A 15,212-nucleotide genomic window follows, 5' to 3' on the forward strand; every position below is an offset into this window, starting at 1 on the left:
GAGGTTAATGTTGTCAGTAGGAAAGATGAAAAACTCATGTTATATTAGTCTCAAGCTTCACTAAATATTCAGTACAGATGCTTTTATCTGTCAATCAAGTCCTTTGATGAATCGCCCTCAAGTACATGGCCTGTGGGTGATCTGTACTAGGCACGCGATGGCTTCAAATAGTCCTAATCTATTGAAACCAGTTGGTTTGTGTTTCATCACACCAGGGGGGTGTTTTCTTTTCAAGTATAAATGATATCAAATGGATCTAATGAACCATCTGATACTATGAACTTTTTATTCCCCTACTAGATTGTTAGAATGTGGTTCTAATGTAGTAGTCGTGCACGCTTTGAGAGATAACCAGCTATTATATGAATTGTGCACTTAAATCATAGTTTATACAGGGTAATAGTTAATTTGTATCAATTATGAATTATCTGTTATCCGTATATCACTTAATCCGTACTAAAAAGCTGTCCCTAGTGATACGGATTAGCCGAGGTTGACTGTACCACTATTGTTACCACAATTAGGTGTCGAATTTTAATCAATGTGGACAATTATTGACTATTGGCGATTTGAAACATCCAGTACTATGGTTCCGTTCCAAGGACAATAAAGTCATGTTGATAAGTATTCTCCAAGTAGTACTATGTATGACAAAAATGAATATATCAGGTGATAATGAAGTGGATTTTAGTAGTGTTCCGTTCTGCAAATTACAGTTACCCCCTAGTGAAACTGTATTTCCCAGAACGGAACGAAGAAAATTTAATCATGTTCATAAGTATTAATAAATGGTCATCATTTGTGGGTATGACAGCATATAAAGACATTTCTGATCCGATAACATTTTTATATGTATTTCATAGACGTTGTCGAAATGTCCGTTTTTTTCCATAAATTAGCGTTCCCTCCGATTGGTGCTAACGGTTTCATTTCATCAATATTAAAGAGAAATAATTTGATGATTTACTTGTACCATGGACGTATAAACTAGATAATCTAGTTTATAAGTCCATGCTTGTACACAACTGAATTTCTTGAGTCATTTTCCATACATTAAACGGTATCACGCAATTGGCTGCCATCTTCAGTTTCATCCGTACTCTTTCCTAGGTAGATATGATTGTGGCGAGTTTCTAGGTGATTGGCTATTCTATATGGTCACCAGGAGGCGTAGAATAGAAGAATAATTTAGTATAACCTTATTACATTAGCCAATTTTGTCACCATTGCAAAATTGTAGGTGACATGCTCTATGATTGTCGTGAGTTTCGAGGTCATTGGATTTAGTATGGTCACTAGGGAGCGTTGAATATTGAAATTGTTAGATTTTGAGCATTCGAAACTACTACCCAAGTAGTTTTGGAGATATTTGATACTAGGGGATGCGCTGTTACTAAAACCATATTCTGTTCTCAGAATTCAACCAAAATGACCTCTTTTAAAAGGGCTCAAACAAGGCCATAGGATAGCCATCTAGTGTTCGACTGGCCAAATTCCGATGATAGACCCTTCAGGGATTCATATAGATACGAAATATAAAAAAGGCGATTAAAGCGTCTTCAAATTTACCCTTGAAAACTTTAAAAGTGTGGAAAAAGTGCAGATTCTTGATTCTGATTAAAAGTCTAATCTGCAGCAGTTGTAGCTAGGGCAGATACATGTATAAACCTTATATCAAAACAATCATTGAAGACATCCAAACTGAGCTGTCTACCTAGAAAATTGGGGTAATTATACAGTAAACATTAAAATATTGCAAGGCTTTTGTCTGCAGATTGCTACCTGCTTTATATATCAATTATTAAGCATTAATGAGGGATGTAGATATGTAACCAAAAATGAACTTATGTATGTACCAATCTTTATTCCACAAATTCAGTTGCACAAAGAAAGCATTGACTTTTCTGTAATTTTTTCCATATAGAGACACAATCAACATGTATGGGGGCAATTCCCGCAAAAATCAACATTTCGTCTATTTGTCTGTACAGTCATACTTCGATTTAATAACGACCCTGAATTACTGCCAACCTCGCCTATAGCCTCAATTTCATGGAAAACGGAACAAAAATTCCAGGATTTCAACTATTCCGAATCAGAGCTGGATCCCTTTCATTGCATATTCCATTATCTTATCCTGAAAATACAGTTAAATATACATGAGTTGGAAACTGGTAGCTCTGATATACACACTTGTCAGTCAATTCCTGTGGGTCAATTTGGGAATAAGATATAATATACGTTCAAAATATACGATGAGGTTGGACTCAGTCTGACTCAGATCAAAATGCCTTTTCTCATTATCATCTGAACAAAATTTCACCAACAGCAGAACAGAGTTATCAATTATTACCAACAATATTGTCAGTAAAACATAAAATATTGTCCAAGATTGACTCTCATGTTAGTAAGAATGACTGAAAATTGTGGACCGTTAATGCTACTGTCAGAATCCTATGTCAATCGAAATGATATGTCAATAGAAATGATAATTTTGATTGACAGGCAGTTGGCCAGTGGTGTTTCACTACTAGCAGAACAGAAATCTGCACATGTATGTACCGGTATATAGTATATTACGATAGGTAAACACAATATCCGTGTTGACGCGATGAGGAGAGAATCCCACAATGATAATAAAAAGTCCGAAAATGAAACTTCGAGATAGTAGTTTATTTCAACGTTTCGACTATATCCTAATAGTCATCTTCAGGAATAATGAGATACTACAGAAATTATGAGATATATATACAATCCAGAGACAAAGAGACTAATTCAAGTAATCAGAGATGATACAAACTAAAGGAAAATTAACGTAGAAACAGTTACACGCTAAAATAGATTAAAGGGAAGCAAACTAAGGGGTGATTATAAACAACAATAGTGAGTATAAATATAAATGAAACTTAAAGTCAGTAGTAAAAAGAAAGGGGGCACTTAAATTAAAACAAAGGTGAATACAAGTTAAGTCAGAGACGAAATTGATGAGAGAACAAATAACAAATAATCAAAGGGGAAATCAAGTGTTGAGTTTAACCAGTTTACAGAGGAATTTTGATATAAGTTTATTATGGGGTGAAAAACCATTGTTAAGGTTTACAACGTTGTTCGAATTTTCAATAATTAATGCAGATTCCAAAATATGTCTTCTAGTTTTATCGCTGCAAGGGTAAACTAATTCAGCATTAGCAAAATCAAAATTGTGTGAAGTCTGAAAAACATGACTAGCAACTCCGCTTTCAGGTTAAAAGTTTTTTACATCTAATTTATGCTCTTTTATGCGTTGATTAAGATTCCGACCTGTTTCTCCTATACTAAGTATATATACTAAATGCTATGCTGGGACTAAAGTCCCAAGTGGGCTAAAAATGTCGATTTGAATTTGTGTACTTTTCGGGCAACTTCGACTACGATATTGTAGAAATTAACATAATGCGTACAGATGGATCCACTTTAGAAGTCGAAGCTTTAGTTGTACCGGCCTAAACCATTACCTGTGCCTTCTGATAATGAAACAATTAATGAATTTAAAGGACGTCAATTCGCACAACTCATACATTACGCGCCAGATCATATCGACATTTCTCACAAGTGATTATTACTACAATAAAGAAGTTTCCAGTTTCTAGGTGCCATTTTGTGGCGGTCCATCGAGGTTCCCATTGTTGCGATAATTTGCACTAATTTCATAAGTTTTGATTGAATATGATATAGCTCTGCAGTCCCTTGCTTGATTCACTTCATTAATACACCATTCTAAAGGAAATGAAATGCAGATTTTTGCCAGTGATTATTGAATTTTTTGAACACAACAATTGAGAGCAGAGAGCAAAAATGAGCGCAAATTATCGCAACAATGGGGACCTCGACGGGCTGGAGGAAACTGACTCGTTTCATTTTGAGGGTAGTTCCAGTTAATCCACAATGCGCAGTGCCTAGCCTTCATCTACACTAAAGCCAAGCCTATGTATGGGAAAATGTTGTTCGAGGCATGAATGCAGATGGTAGTCTCCAGCAAGTTGAGAAAGTAAAGTTGTGACCTCTACCCGGGGACGACCCTTTAAAGCTCCACCTTGTAGAAAATGTAGAAATATGAAACCTAATCCAAGCTATGCTAAGTACAATGACCGTTGAACCTTTATTCACAAATTTCAATGACACCGAAAATAATATGGAAATAATCAAATTTTGATGCTAGCCCTTATTATGGGTTGTCAGGTTCAGCTTAACTGTACTTTCATTCAACTACTTCTTGTATGAAACGTGGAAATGAGAGGTTGCAAGGAAATACCAAACAATAATAAAAAAAATTGAGAATTAGAATTACTGTAGTTAAGAATCTATTCAAATGAAGTGACAATTTCATTGTTAGCAAATACGGTACATGCACATAAAACAATAACAACAATTTATATCATGATGCACAGATAGATGAAATGTAAATAAATGGAGTAGAATATTATTTATTTAATTTTCCATTGTGGGGAAGCATGATGGTAGTTTTTGGAACTGATGTAGTTTTGATGAAATTTTGGCAAGTAAGTATCATGTTACACAGTGTGTCCTGAACAATAATTGTTCCTCCTCATTCAATGGAAGAGGAGGGGTAACCCAGTACAGGTATGCCAGTGCATCCGAGCCGAATGCCCCACCGTGTTTGGTACCCATACTCCGAGCAAAAGAGGTCCATGAAATTCCTTTTTTCATCATCATTCTGCCTCTCAGGACCAACGGATTTCATACATATAACCGAAATTCGTTACCTATCCCATTTGCCGAAATTATGGCAACATTTATAAATTGTGGTCTGATGCCAGTTGAAAATGTTGAAGGGAGCCGAAGCCGTAGGCATATCTCTATAACCCGAAAATTTGGTAAAGACTAAAGCACAGTTTAGGACTCGGCAGCAGACACCGGGCCCGTAAAATTTTTCAAAACGTGTATCGTCGGTTCCTAGCACGATTTCAGCGTTTTTAGGGAATTCCCTGAAATTTCAGCATATTTCGGGAATTCTCTTTCAGCGTTTCACCGTTACAGCTTTTTCACCGAAGTCCAGGAACCGTGGAGTCAGGGCCTTGCCTTCTCAATAAAGTCACTTCTATTCTCATACGGTTTGATTATTTAACAATGCGGTAACCAACGATATCGAAAAAGCGTTTTTACACATTGGTTAAATCGGATTGTGATTCTACGCGTTTTTTTCTAAAGATGCAGAAAGTATATTTGAGGTTTATCGCTTTAAAAGAGTTCTTTTTGGTCGATATGTTCGCCGTTCATGCTAAATAGCACAATTATATATCATCTCAGAAATAATTTTGAAGGTAAATTTACGAATAACCTCTTTTTTTTTCTGGCATCCTTCCGTCTAAGGAGACGAATGCGCAGCGCTGGAACATCTTCAAGATCTAGTGTGGCTAAGGAGGCCGACTCTCGAATAGCAGTCACGGTTGCATTGACAGCAGATGAAGGCAGTGGGAGTTCTGGGTTCTGCTGCTCTTGGCTTCCTACGGATGCGCTTGGTTGACAGACTCTCAGATCTGGCATGTTCAGCAACACGAACACCTGCTGCCACGGCACTAGCCCAACCAACACTTTCCCAAGTGTTAGGGTTAATTGCCATTGCTTTCATGTCCCGTTTGCAGACATTCTTGAATCTGAGTTTGGGTCTTCCAGCTGCACGGGTACCGTGCTTGAGTTCCCCGTATAGGACTTTTGGGATGCACCCTTAATCCATTCTTCTGACATGGCCCAGCCATCTTAAGCGTCTTTGCATGAGCAGCACAGGGATACTGTGTGACTCGGCTCTTTCGAGAACTTCGGTGACTCTGTCCTTCCAATCTATTCGCAAGATCCGTCTCAAGCATCGCATGTGGAAGCTGTTAAGGCGCCTCTCCTGGTATGAATATGAAGACCAAGTCTCGCTGCCATAGAGGAGAGTGCCGAGAACGCATGCCTGGTAGACATGCATCTTGGTTTTCACGGATAGTTGGCAGTTTGTCCAGACCTGGTTTTTCAATCTGGCCATTGTGGCTGTGGCCTTCGCAATTCTAGATGGGATCTCGGTGTCCAGAGAGAAGGAACTGGAGATTTTTGACCCGAGATAAGTGAAGGTGTCCACTACCTCAAGCAGGTTGTTGTCAATGGAAATTTCAGGGACAGCATCGACATCCTGAGCCATGATGTTGGTCTTCTTCAGACCGATGGTTAGCCCAAACTGTTTGCAAGCGAATGACAAGCGACTGACTAGGTGTTGTAGTCCTGCTTCGCTTAACGAGATGAGTGCAGCATCATCTGCAAACAGCAAGTCATGGATGAGAACTTCCCAAGTTTTGGTGTCTGCTCGCAGTCTGGCAATGTTGAATAATTAGCCATCGGATCTAGTGCGGATGTAGATGCCCCCGGGCAATCCTCGAATGCGTACTTGAGGACCATGGAGAAGATGCCGAAGAGGGTGGGTGCTAACACACAGCCTTGTTTCATTCACTCCACTGCTAACTCTGAATGGATCTGAAGTGGCGCCATTGAACCGAACTGTACTCTGCATGTCTTCGTGGAAGGACACGATTAGTTGGAGCAGCTTCGGGGGACAGCCTGCCTTCTGCAAGAGTTTAAACAGACCGCTTCTGCTAACTAAGTCGAATGCCTTGGTCAGATCAATGAAGGCCATGTACAGTGGTTTCCGTTGTTCGCGGCACTTCTCCTGCATTTGCCTTAGGGAGAAAATCATGTCCGCAGTTGATCTGCCTGCTCTGAAGCCGCATTGAGACTCTGGGTAGACGTGTGAGGCGAGGACCTGGAGCCTGGACAGGCAAACACGTGCAAAGACTTTGCCTACTATGCTCAGTAGGGAAATGCCGCGGTAATTGTTGCAATCACTGTGGTCGCCTTTGTTCTTATACAGTGTCACAACTGCGAGTCACGCATGTCCTGGGGTACATAGCCTTGGTTCCAGTAGAGACAGAGAAGTTTGTGTAGATGTGGCAGAAGAGTATCTTTTCCGCACTTCAGGACTTCAGGTGGGATTCCGTCACTACCTGGTGCTTTACCAGGCTTTAGGGAGTCGATTGCTTTATTTAGCTCTGCCATGGTTGGTAGAGCGTCGAGTACGTTCATAACTGGGTGATTTGGTAAAGCGTTGAGGGCTTCGTCTGATTCAACATTCTCCGTGGAGTACAGTTCCAGATAATGTTCAACCCAACGTTCAAGCTGCTTGTTTGGGTCAGAGATAGGTTCTCCAGATTTTGTTTTGAGTGGAGCAGTCTTGGTACATGTTGGGCCAGTAGCCACTTTGATGCTCTCGTACATCCCTTTGATGTTGCCCATGTCGGAAGCAGTCTGGATCCTGGAGCATAGGTTCATCCAATGATTATTTGCGCAACGCCCAGCCATCTGTTGTGCCAGCTCTGCGGAGGGCAGAGAGTGTGCTAGCGCTGGGCTTTTTCTTGTAAGCTAGAAGTGCTTCCTTTTTGGCGATGGTGAGTGGTTGCATCGCCTCTCAATTAGCGTCTGCATTCCTGCGTTCTTTCATTCCGAATGCAGATACTGATGAGGCATAGATGGCGTCACGCAGGTGTACCCAATTTGGGTCAATACCTTCGCTGTTTAGTGGATTGCTATAGTTCTCATGGAAAGCATGCTCAAACAGTTGCACTCTATCTTCATTGGTTGTCTGGCATGTGTTAATACGAGGCCGGCTCTTGAGTTTAGTATGGTGGATTCTCCTTGGTGACATCCTTACTTTGGTGCTGACGAGAGAGTGGTCCATGTCGCAATCTGCACTGTGATAACTGCGGGTGTTGGAGGACCGAGTTCAAGTCTGCGCGTCTGGTGAGTATCAGATCCAGTTGGTGCCAGTGGTCAGACCTAGGGTGTTTCCATGAGACTTTATGATGATCCTTGCTCTTGAAGAAAGTGTTAGTGACACACAGACCATGGTGGCAACAGAGTTCTAGTAGACGTTGACCATTGTCGTTCATCATGCCAATGCCATGATGTCCATTGCAGGAAGGCCAAGACTCCTGGTCAGCTCCAACTCTGGCGTTGAAGTCACCCAATATGTATAAGCATTCGTTGAAGGGTATCCTGCTTATCTCTCTGTCCAGGGACTCATAGAACTGATCTTTGGACTCTGGCGTTGAGTGGAGAGTCAGGGCATAGGTACATAATATATCTTTGTACCCGGCTGTGGTCAACATCCTGAGAGATAGTAGCCTTTCTGTACCTCCACTTGGTGTAGTCATACTTAGCAAGAGGGAATTTTTCGCTGCAAATCCGACGCCGTGCTGTCTAGGGGCATCTGCAGATAAGTCTTGCCAAAAGAAGGTGTAGTCATTTCTTGGATAGAGCCGCTGTCTGCAAGCCTAGTTTCTTGGAGGCATGCAATGTCGATGTTCAGTCTATCCAGCTCTCTGTTGATAACAGCGGTTTTAAGAGCGTCATCAATCTGGTGGAGATCGTGAGTTAGGCCGGTGCACATGGTGCGAACGTTCCAACTGGCAAATCGCATAGCTGGAGGTTATTTACTGTTTCTCTTGTAGTTGCTTGGTGCGTAGATTTACAGCTTGCTTTTCGAGGATATCTCTGAGCCCCACGCACCCAGTGGAGCATGTAAGCTGTGGCAGGACAGCACCTTACTGGCTGGGGGCTGCCCAGCTTGAGGCGGGCGGTAGCTGTCCAGTGAGACGCGATGATCTCTCCCACCGTTGGAAATGGCCCTAGGCACTCTGTCCTACGCCAATCGGAGTGGAGTTTTTAACCGGTAACTGCCATAACCCGTGTTGTGTCAACATCTTGCGAAGTTACTGGAGTAGCCTCTCCAGGTCGCTGCATAGCCTGGGCTAGTTTTAAAGAGCTGTTGGGCTGCCCGGACGTCAAAAGCCCCTCTCTCGGCATTGCTGGTAGTCTCCAAGGGAAAGGTATGCCCAATACGCTCGGTACCAGCAAAGCTGTAGGAGTTGCCGGAAAGGGGCACAATGTGCTGTCTGACCGCCTACAGGACTCCACTCCGGGTTTTCTGTTGGGGTTATCTCCCTTAGCCTTCTTCTCTCCCGAGATATCAACAAGGCAGTTGAATTATTTACCCATAGCTGGGGGTTTGGTTCATGGGCACCAGGGCGTGTCCACGCGTCGGTGGGCCTGCATGCCACATGTCTGGGGGCCAAACAGTACATCAGTACAAGCGTCAACTCTTGTGTCAGATGTAATTCAGTTCTATAAAGAAGCGAGATCACTAAAGGAAAACGCTAATTTCAATTTTCGGTGCTGGGCATCGAACAATTCACAACTACGTGGTCCTACCAAACGCGACGTTGTACTTGAGCCTTCTCGTTTTGTAAATAATTTTGGTCTCATGTGAGACACTGATAGAGATTTGACCGCATATCAAATGCAAGTGGTAGTAGAGGAGTCTCACATCACAAAACGTGATATTTTTAAGAGGACTGCCAAAATCTATTATTCTCTTAGTTTTTTGACTCCCGTAACTCTCCCTCAAAATTACTACTTCAGAATTTGTGGAAACAGTCATATGGTTGGGATGATTTGTAACGAAATGATATTTGTACTCAATGGTTTTCTATTAAGGTAAACATGTGCCGCGCTTTGGATATGAGGTTTTGAAGAAAGTTACAAAATTTACAAATTTACAACCTACTGATTTAGAACTACACGTATTTGGCGATAGTTTGACTCGAGCGTATTTGGAAGTAGCATACCTTAAATCTGGTAGTCAGTCTAGTTTGACAACCGATAAATATGTCGGATTCTAGAGATAAGAAAACCCGTTCTCGGGTTTATAAATCGTTCAGTACCTCCTCTCCTAGTGGCGCGGTTCAACCTCCAGTAGGGGTGCAGGCCGGCGTTCCCTGGCGGGAGCCCTTGACCAAAAGTTCGGTGCGACAATCCCGCAGCAAGAGGGCTAAGAAAGTTGTGGAGTCGTCAGGGCTCGGCCAACCGCCACCGTCACTCCAGCTGCGACAGTGGTCCAACAGGCCATTAAACCTCGGTCCGAACCAGTTCCCGGTTTCGTCCATAGGAATTCAGCCAGTCCCGTCCCAGTTGTAACCTTCCCCTGGGTCCCGGTCTGGCCTAAACGAGGCGGCACAGGATAAACCGTCTGTGCTTCGGTCCCGGCTACCCGTTCTCATCTGGGCCCGGGTTCCGAGGCTGAACCTATTAAAAACCTCGAATTGTCCCGAATCGGGATTTCAGAAAGACCCGAATCAGGGCTCGTTTCGAGTCGCTCGGCTGGATTTTCAGCCTCCACAGGGAAACCGGAGTCACGTTTTTCTCAGCGAGCCAGCGCGCCAGTGCGTTGCTCCCTTGGAGCGGGGCAAAGGAGACGTTCCCCTTCGCCGTCGGGTTCGACCTCTTCAAGTAGGAAAGCGTATGACTGTTATCGACGAAGAAGGGCATGCTCCCGTTCCAGCTCCTCCTCGAGGTCCCGATCTTCGAGTAGGAGCTGAGAGCGTCCTCGATGATTTTACAGGAGCCGTCATAGGAGGTCTTTATCTTTTTAGGAGATCTAGGGAGTCTGCACCTCCAATCCCATCCGGTTTGACCGATCCCCGTTCGACAGTAATGTTCGACCGACTGCCCAGCCCTTCGGGCTCGGTCGCCACTACTTTTGACTGTTCGGCGCCAGTGGATAGGCCTTTTGGCACACTCATACAGGAGGTTTTCTGCAAGCATGGCGCCACCGTGCCTAAACCTAAGTCTGGATCTGGCAGAGTGTATGGCCTCATATGTTGCCTCCGCACAGGACTCTCATGCTCTCAGCGCCGGAGTCCGGGCTCAAGCAGGGAAAGTTTTTCACCCTCACTGAGCCGCCAATTCCCGGTTTTAGAGCATCCTATTATAGTACGCCTGGGTCAACTGAATGATTGCATGGCACAGTCGACGCGGATGTTAGGTCAATTTTGTCCGCATCCTCGGTCACCCCCGTCCTTAACATTGAAATGCCTAAGGCGGGGGTGGTCTCTTCCGTGTCATTCCTGGAGAATATCACACGAATCGGGAGTTTCCAGGATCTGGCCTTGCAGTCACTGATTGTTGAGCCCAGGGAGGTTCAGTCCCTACTGGAAAGGGAGACGGTGGATCCCTCAGAGGTTGCGTCTGCCCTGGCATGTATGGATAGGATAATCCAGTCTCTGGGACGGTCAGCTTCACATGCGATTCTTCTTGCCATCAGGGCTCATGCTAACATGATTCTGGTGGTAAGGACCTCATTGATAAAGGATTTTGGCTCTAAGCTCCCAGAGGTGACCCAAGATTCTCTGTTCCAGGCCCCACTGGGTCACTTCAATCGCCTTTTTTCGGGCTTGTGTGCTCCAGTGGCAGAGGAGTACCAAAAAATCAAGGATTCGCAGGCGAAGTCTAATCGATCTTTCAAGATTCCGAGGAAGCCGGTGCAGACTGCTAGTGCGGTAGCCACCCGGTTCCTCTGCAGAGCCAGGATTCGTCTTTTTCTGGACACTCGTCTTGGATAGGGGAAAGTCCTCCGCCAAACCCTTTCGGAAATCGCAGCATTGAGGATCTCGGGCCAGTGGGCTGTTGTCTCCAAATGGCAGCCGACCGCTGGTCCGATGTGTTTGGAGACGGATGGGCCACAAGAGTAGTCTCTAAAGGCTTCCGTCTCCAATTTGAATCAAAGCCTCGCCTGCTGAGACAGCCTCCAAACATGCGACGCAAGAGAGGTCAAGAGTCACATATTACCCCTGCAATCGAGGAGTTGCTTCAGAAGGGCGCTCTCCAGTCTTTTCAAAATGAGTCCTCTCCGGGCTGGAACTCAAAAGTGTTTACAGTGCCCAAGGCTTCAGGAGGCCTACACACTGTGTTAGACCTGTCCCTTCTCAACAAGCAACTCAGGGTGCCGAAGTTTCGAATGACCACGTCGCAGCAGGTAGTTCAGGTGCTCAGCCCCAGTCAATGGGCGACGTCGATTGATTTGAAGGATGCATACTTTCAGGTGCCGATTTACCCCAAGTCGCGTTGCTACCTCCGGAGTAAAATTTGTATTTCTGAGGGATACTTACGTGGGGCACAAGAGTTTCCTGCCTGCCTTCCCCGCTCGGCTCTTTGCACTGAGTTTCGGAAGAAATTGAGTCACGTTGCTCGTGGCGGTGCCACAGTAGGGTACCGGGTATTCCAAAAAATGTTTAGCGGTATAGTTCCCAAGCTGAGGTAACTTCTAATATGTGCCCCACATAAGTATCCCTCAGAAATACAAATTTTACTCCAGAAGATTATGATTTTTCGGCCGATTTATAAATTCGCCGCGATTGGGCAAAAAAATACACTTGTGTGCCCCTACCTTTACCTCAACCTGAGTTTGATATCACTGATCCTGAATATTGGAATTTTTGAATTTTCGAAGAGTTGCAAAATCGATATAAATTCTTGGTTACACTTCAAGATAAATTTTCGGATAAGTGGCACAAAGAGTACCTGATAAATTTGAGAGAATCTCATAAATCTGTTGGCAATAAATATCAAAATATCAAACCTGGAATGTTTGTTTTGATAAATGACACACAGGTTCCATGTTTACAGTGGAAATTAGCTCTAATTACTAAGATTTTCCGCGGGGAGGATGACATTGTTTGGTCAGTAGAGTTAATAAAGGACCAATGGTGTGAAGTGAAAAATTTGTCATGTATAGGCTACTAGTACGCATAAATTCATTCCATTGAAAATTAAAAGAGAATTAGGGGTCCAGGGACACCATGCCCACTTTGGAAGTGGTTTTAAATGCTCAAAAATCTAATAATTTCAATATTCAACGCCCCCTGTTGACCATATACAAAAACCAATGACCTTGAAACCCACAACAATCACAGAACATGTCAGCAGCAACGATTTTGTAATTGATTGTGATAACAAAATATGCCTCGTTACCAATTTAATATGGAAATACTAAGTTACTTTACTATTCAACGTCCCCTGGTGACCATTTGCAAAACCCAATGACCTTGAAACTCTCCACAATCATAGAACATGTCATGAACTACAACTTTGCGATTGATCATGGTAACAAAATATGCCTAGGTACCAATCTAATAAGGAAAAACTAAGTTATTCTACTATTCAACGCCCACTGGTGACCATATAGAATAACTAATGTCCTTGAAACTCACCAAAATCATAGAACAAGTTATGGGCTACAACTTTCCCATTGATTGTAGTAACACAATATGCTTAGGTATGAATATAATGTGGAAAAATGTTTTCCACCTATGAATGAGTACTGATGACACCAAGATGGCCGCCAATTGGCTGATCAAGAATGCCTGTCTCAGGTATAAAACATCCCTTTCCAAAGAATACCCATCACAAATTCATCATACATGGATATTGTGTTTTCTTCTTGACTCGTGCTTAGGTATCAATATAATGTGAAAAACTTTTCCCACCTATGAATGAGTACTGATGACACCAAGATGGCTGCCAATTGTGTCATAATTAGCTGAAGAAAAATACCTGTCTCAAATATAAAGCATCCCTTTCCAAAGAATACCCATCACAAATTGCAATGAGAAATGGCAAACCAGTAAGAAGCTACAGGACCCATAATTCCGGCCAAAATTGACATTTTTGGGCACTAAAAAGGTCATAGGATGGCCATCTTGAGTCCGATCGACCCAATTTTTCTTATACTGATGAGCCCCCTTATGAAAATGGTACACGTGTATTTAGCTAAATACACGTGTAATATGAAATTACACGTGTACTTTTGACGTGTATTTTGAAGTACATGTGTAAAACACGTGTATTTCTAAAATACACGTGTAGTTTGGACATGTATTTTGAATTACACGTGTACTGAAGATGTGTATTTTGAAATATACGTGTAACTTAGGACGTGTATTTTAAAAACACGTGTAAATTCATGTGTGGCTTCTGAAATACATGTGCAATCTGGATGCATGTACCTTGGCTAAAAAATTATACATGTACCTTGTTTCTCATAATTGGTCACTTTTGTAAACTGCAATAAAATTTGTAATTACATCATTTAGCTTCACATGATTTCATAAAAAGTAAGATTTTGCATGTAATGTTCGGAGAATTGAAGGAATCTCCTGTCTTTTTAATTGTTTGATCCTCATTTAGTAGTTTTTTCCAGGATGCCATGTCAAAAAATCATGTTGTTTGTCCTGTATTGACTAGATTGGATCCTGTATGAATGAGGCACATGTCTTTGTTGCCCTCTGAATAAATCCAAAAACTGTTTCACAAAAATCATGATCTGAACAAAAAATTTTGGATATTTCATTTATTATCAAGATAACTAGAGGCTTAGGGGACTGCCCAAGCCCCGAATTACAATGTTATTTATGAAAAATGTTGAATATATTGCTGTCACCAGCTCCAAGTGTTCTGCTTTCCTTGTAGGCCCATACACAAAAAATGTCCTTTTTCCTCTAATGTTGCCTTATCATACCGTATATCACATAATGAACATTTGTATCATACCTGCAGTTTTTTGAATAATGTCTTATATACAGCGCAGTAATATTTGTTCACCTCCGCACATAGAGAAAATCTTTTCAAAATAGGCATTTAGAACTGCGTAGAACCGCTTCTCAGTAACAGTAAATTCAACCGATCCAACAATCCAGTCAAAACAGTTGATGTGGATCCAGCTTTGAGGGAGAACATCATAATAGTAGTAACAGCCCCACGAAGGGTCACCTCAGCATTTGTGTGGAGAGGATCATCTATTTCCATCAATGAGCTGTGGCTGCAAAACAGATTAAACATTTTGGTGATTGGTCAAGTTCATATCGGATGAGTAGATTGGCAATTATGATTGCATTCACTTTAGTCATAAGGCACTGTATTACTAACTTACGTCGTCACAACCATTGTCTGCATTATTGGTTGATTGTGGCCATTTTCAATTCTTAAATCTTCCAGATTCTCAAAATCGACTTCTTGAAAAATCAAAATGTCCATCATTTAGCAACATATTACAAACTACAAAACAAGAAGTAATTTGAGAATAAATTATTCCCAAGCATATAGAACTTAAGGCTACAGTAGGCCTATACGTAGGTTGGTTTCCAGCTAGCGATTTCGTAGCCTATTGTTGCGATGAACATGCATAACGTACCAGATCGGACCTGGATTTTTTGTCTGTAAGGGCTTATATACGAAATACCTAGCATTGTCTATCATACATTATCCATTATATATGTATACACCATATTTTG

The 15,212-nt window shown here is 42.3% G+C and overlaps 1 protein-coding gene across 2 annotated transcripts in view; it reads right to left on the minus strand.

Annotated features, from left to right (window-relative positions):
- Positions 1 to 1,853: 1,853 nt before the first annotated feature.
- Positions 1,854 to 15,212, minus strand: part of LOC141915408 (ubiquinone biosynthesis monooxygenase COQ6, mitochondrial-like) — a 143,425-nt gene continuing 130,066 nt past the window's right edge. For both annotated transcript variants that reach the window (XM_074806927.1, XM_074806925.1), the window contains exon 12: positions 1,854 to 2,137. In XM_074806927.1, the coding sequence (XP_074663028.1) occupies positions 2,096 to 2,137 (42 nt within the window). In that variant the 3' untranslated portion in view covers positions 1,854 to 2,095. The remainder of the gene's footprint in view (positions 2,138 to 15,212) is intronic.

This window comes from Tubulanus polymorphus, chromosome 1, assembly GCF_964204645.1.
Source record: "Tubulanus polymorphus chromosome 1, tnTubPoly1.2, whole genome shotgun sequence".
NCBI classification, from domain to species: Eukaryota; Metazoa; Nemertea; class Palaeonemertea; order Tubulaniformes; family Tubulanidae; genus Tubulanus; species Tubulanus polymorphus.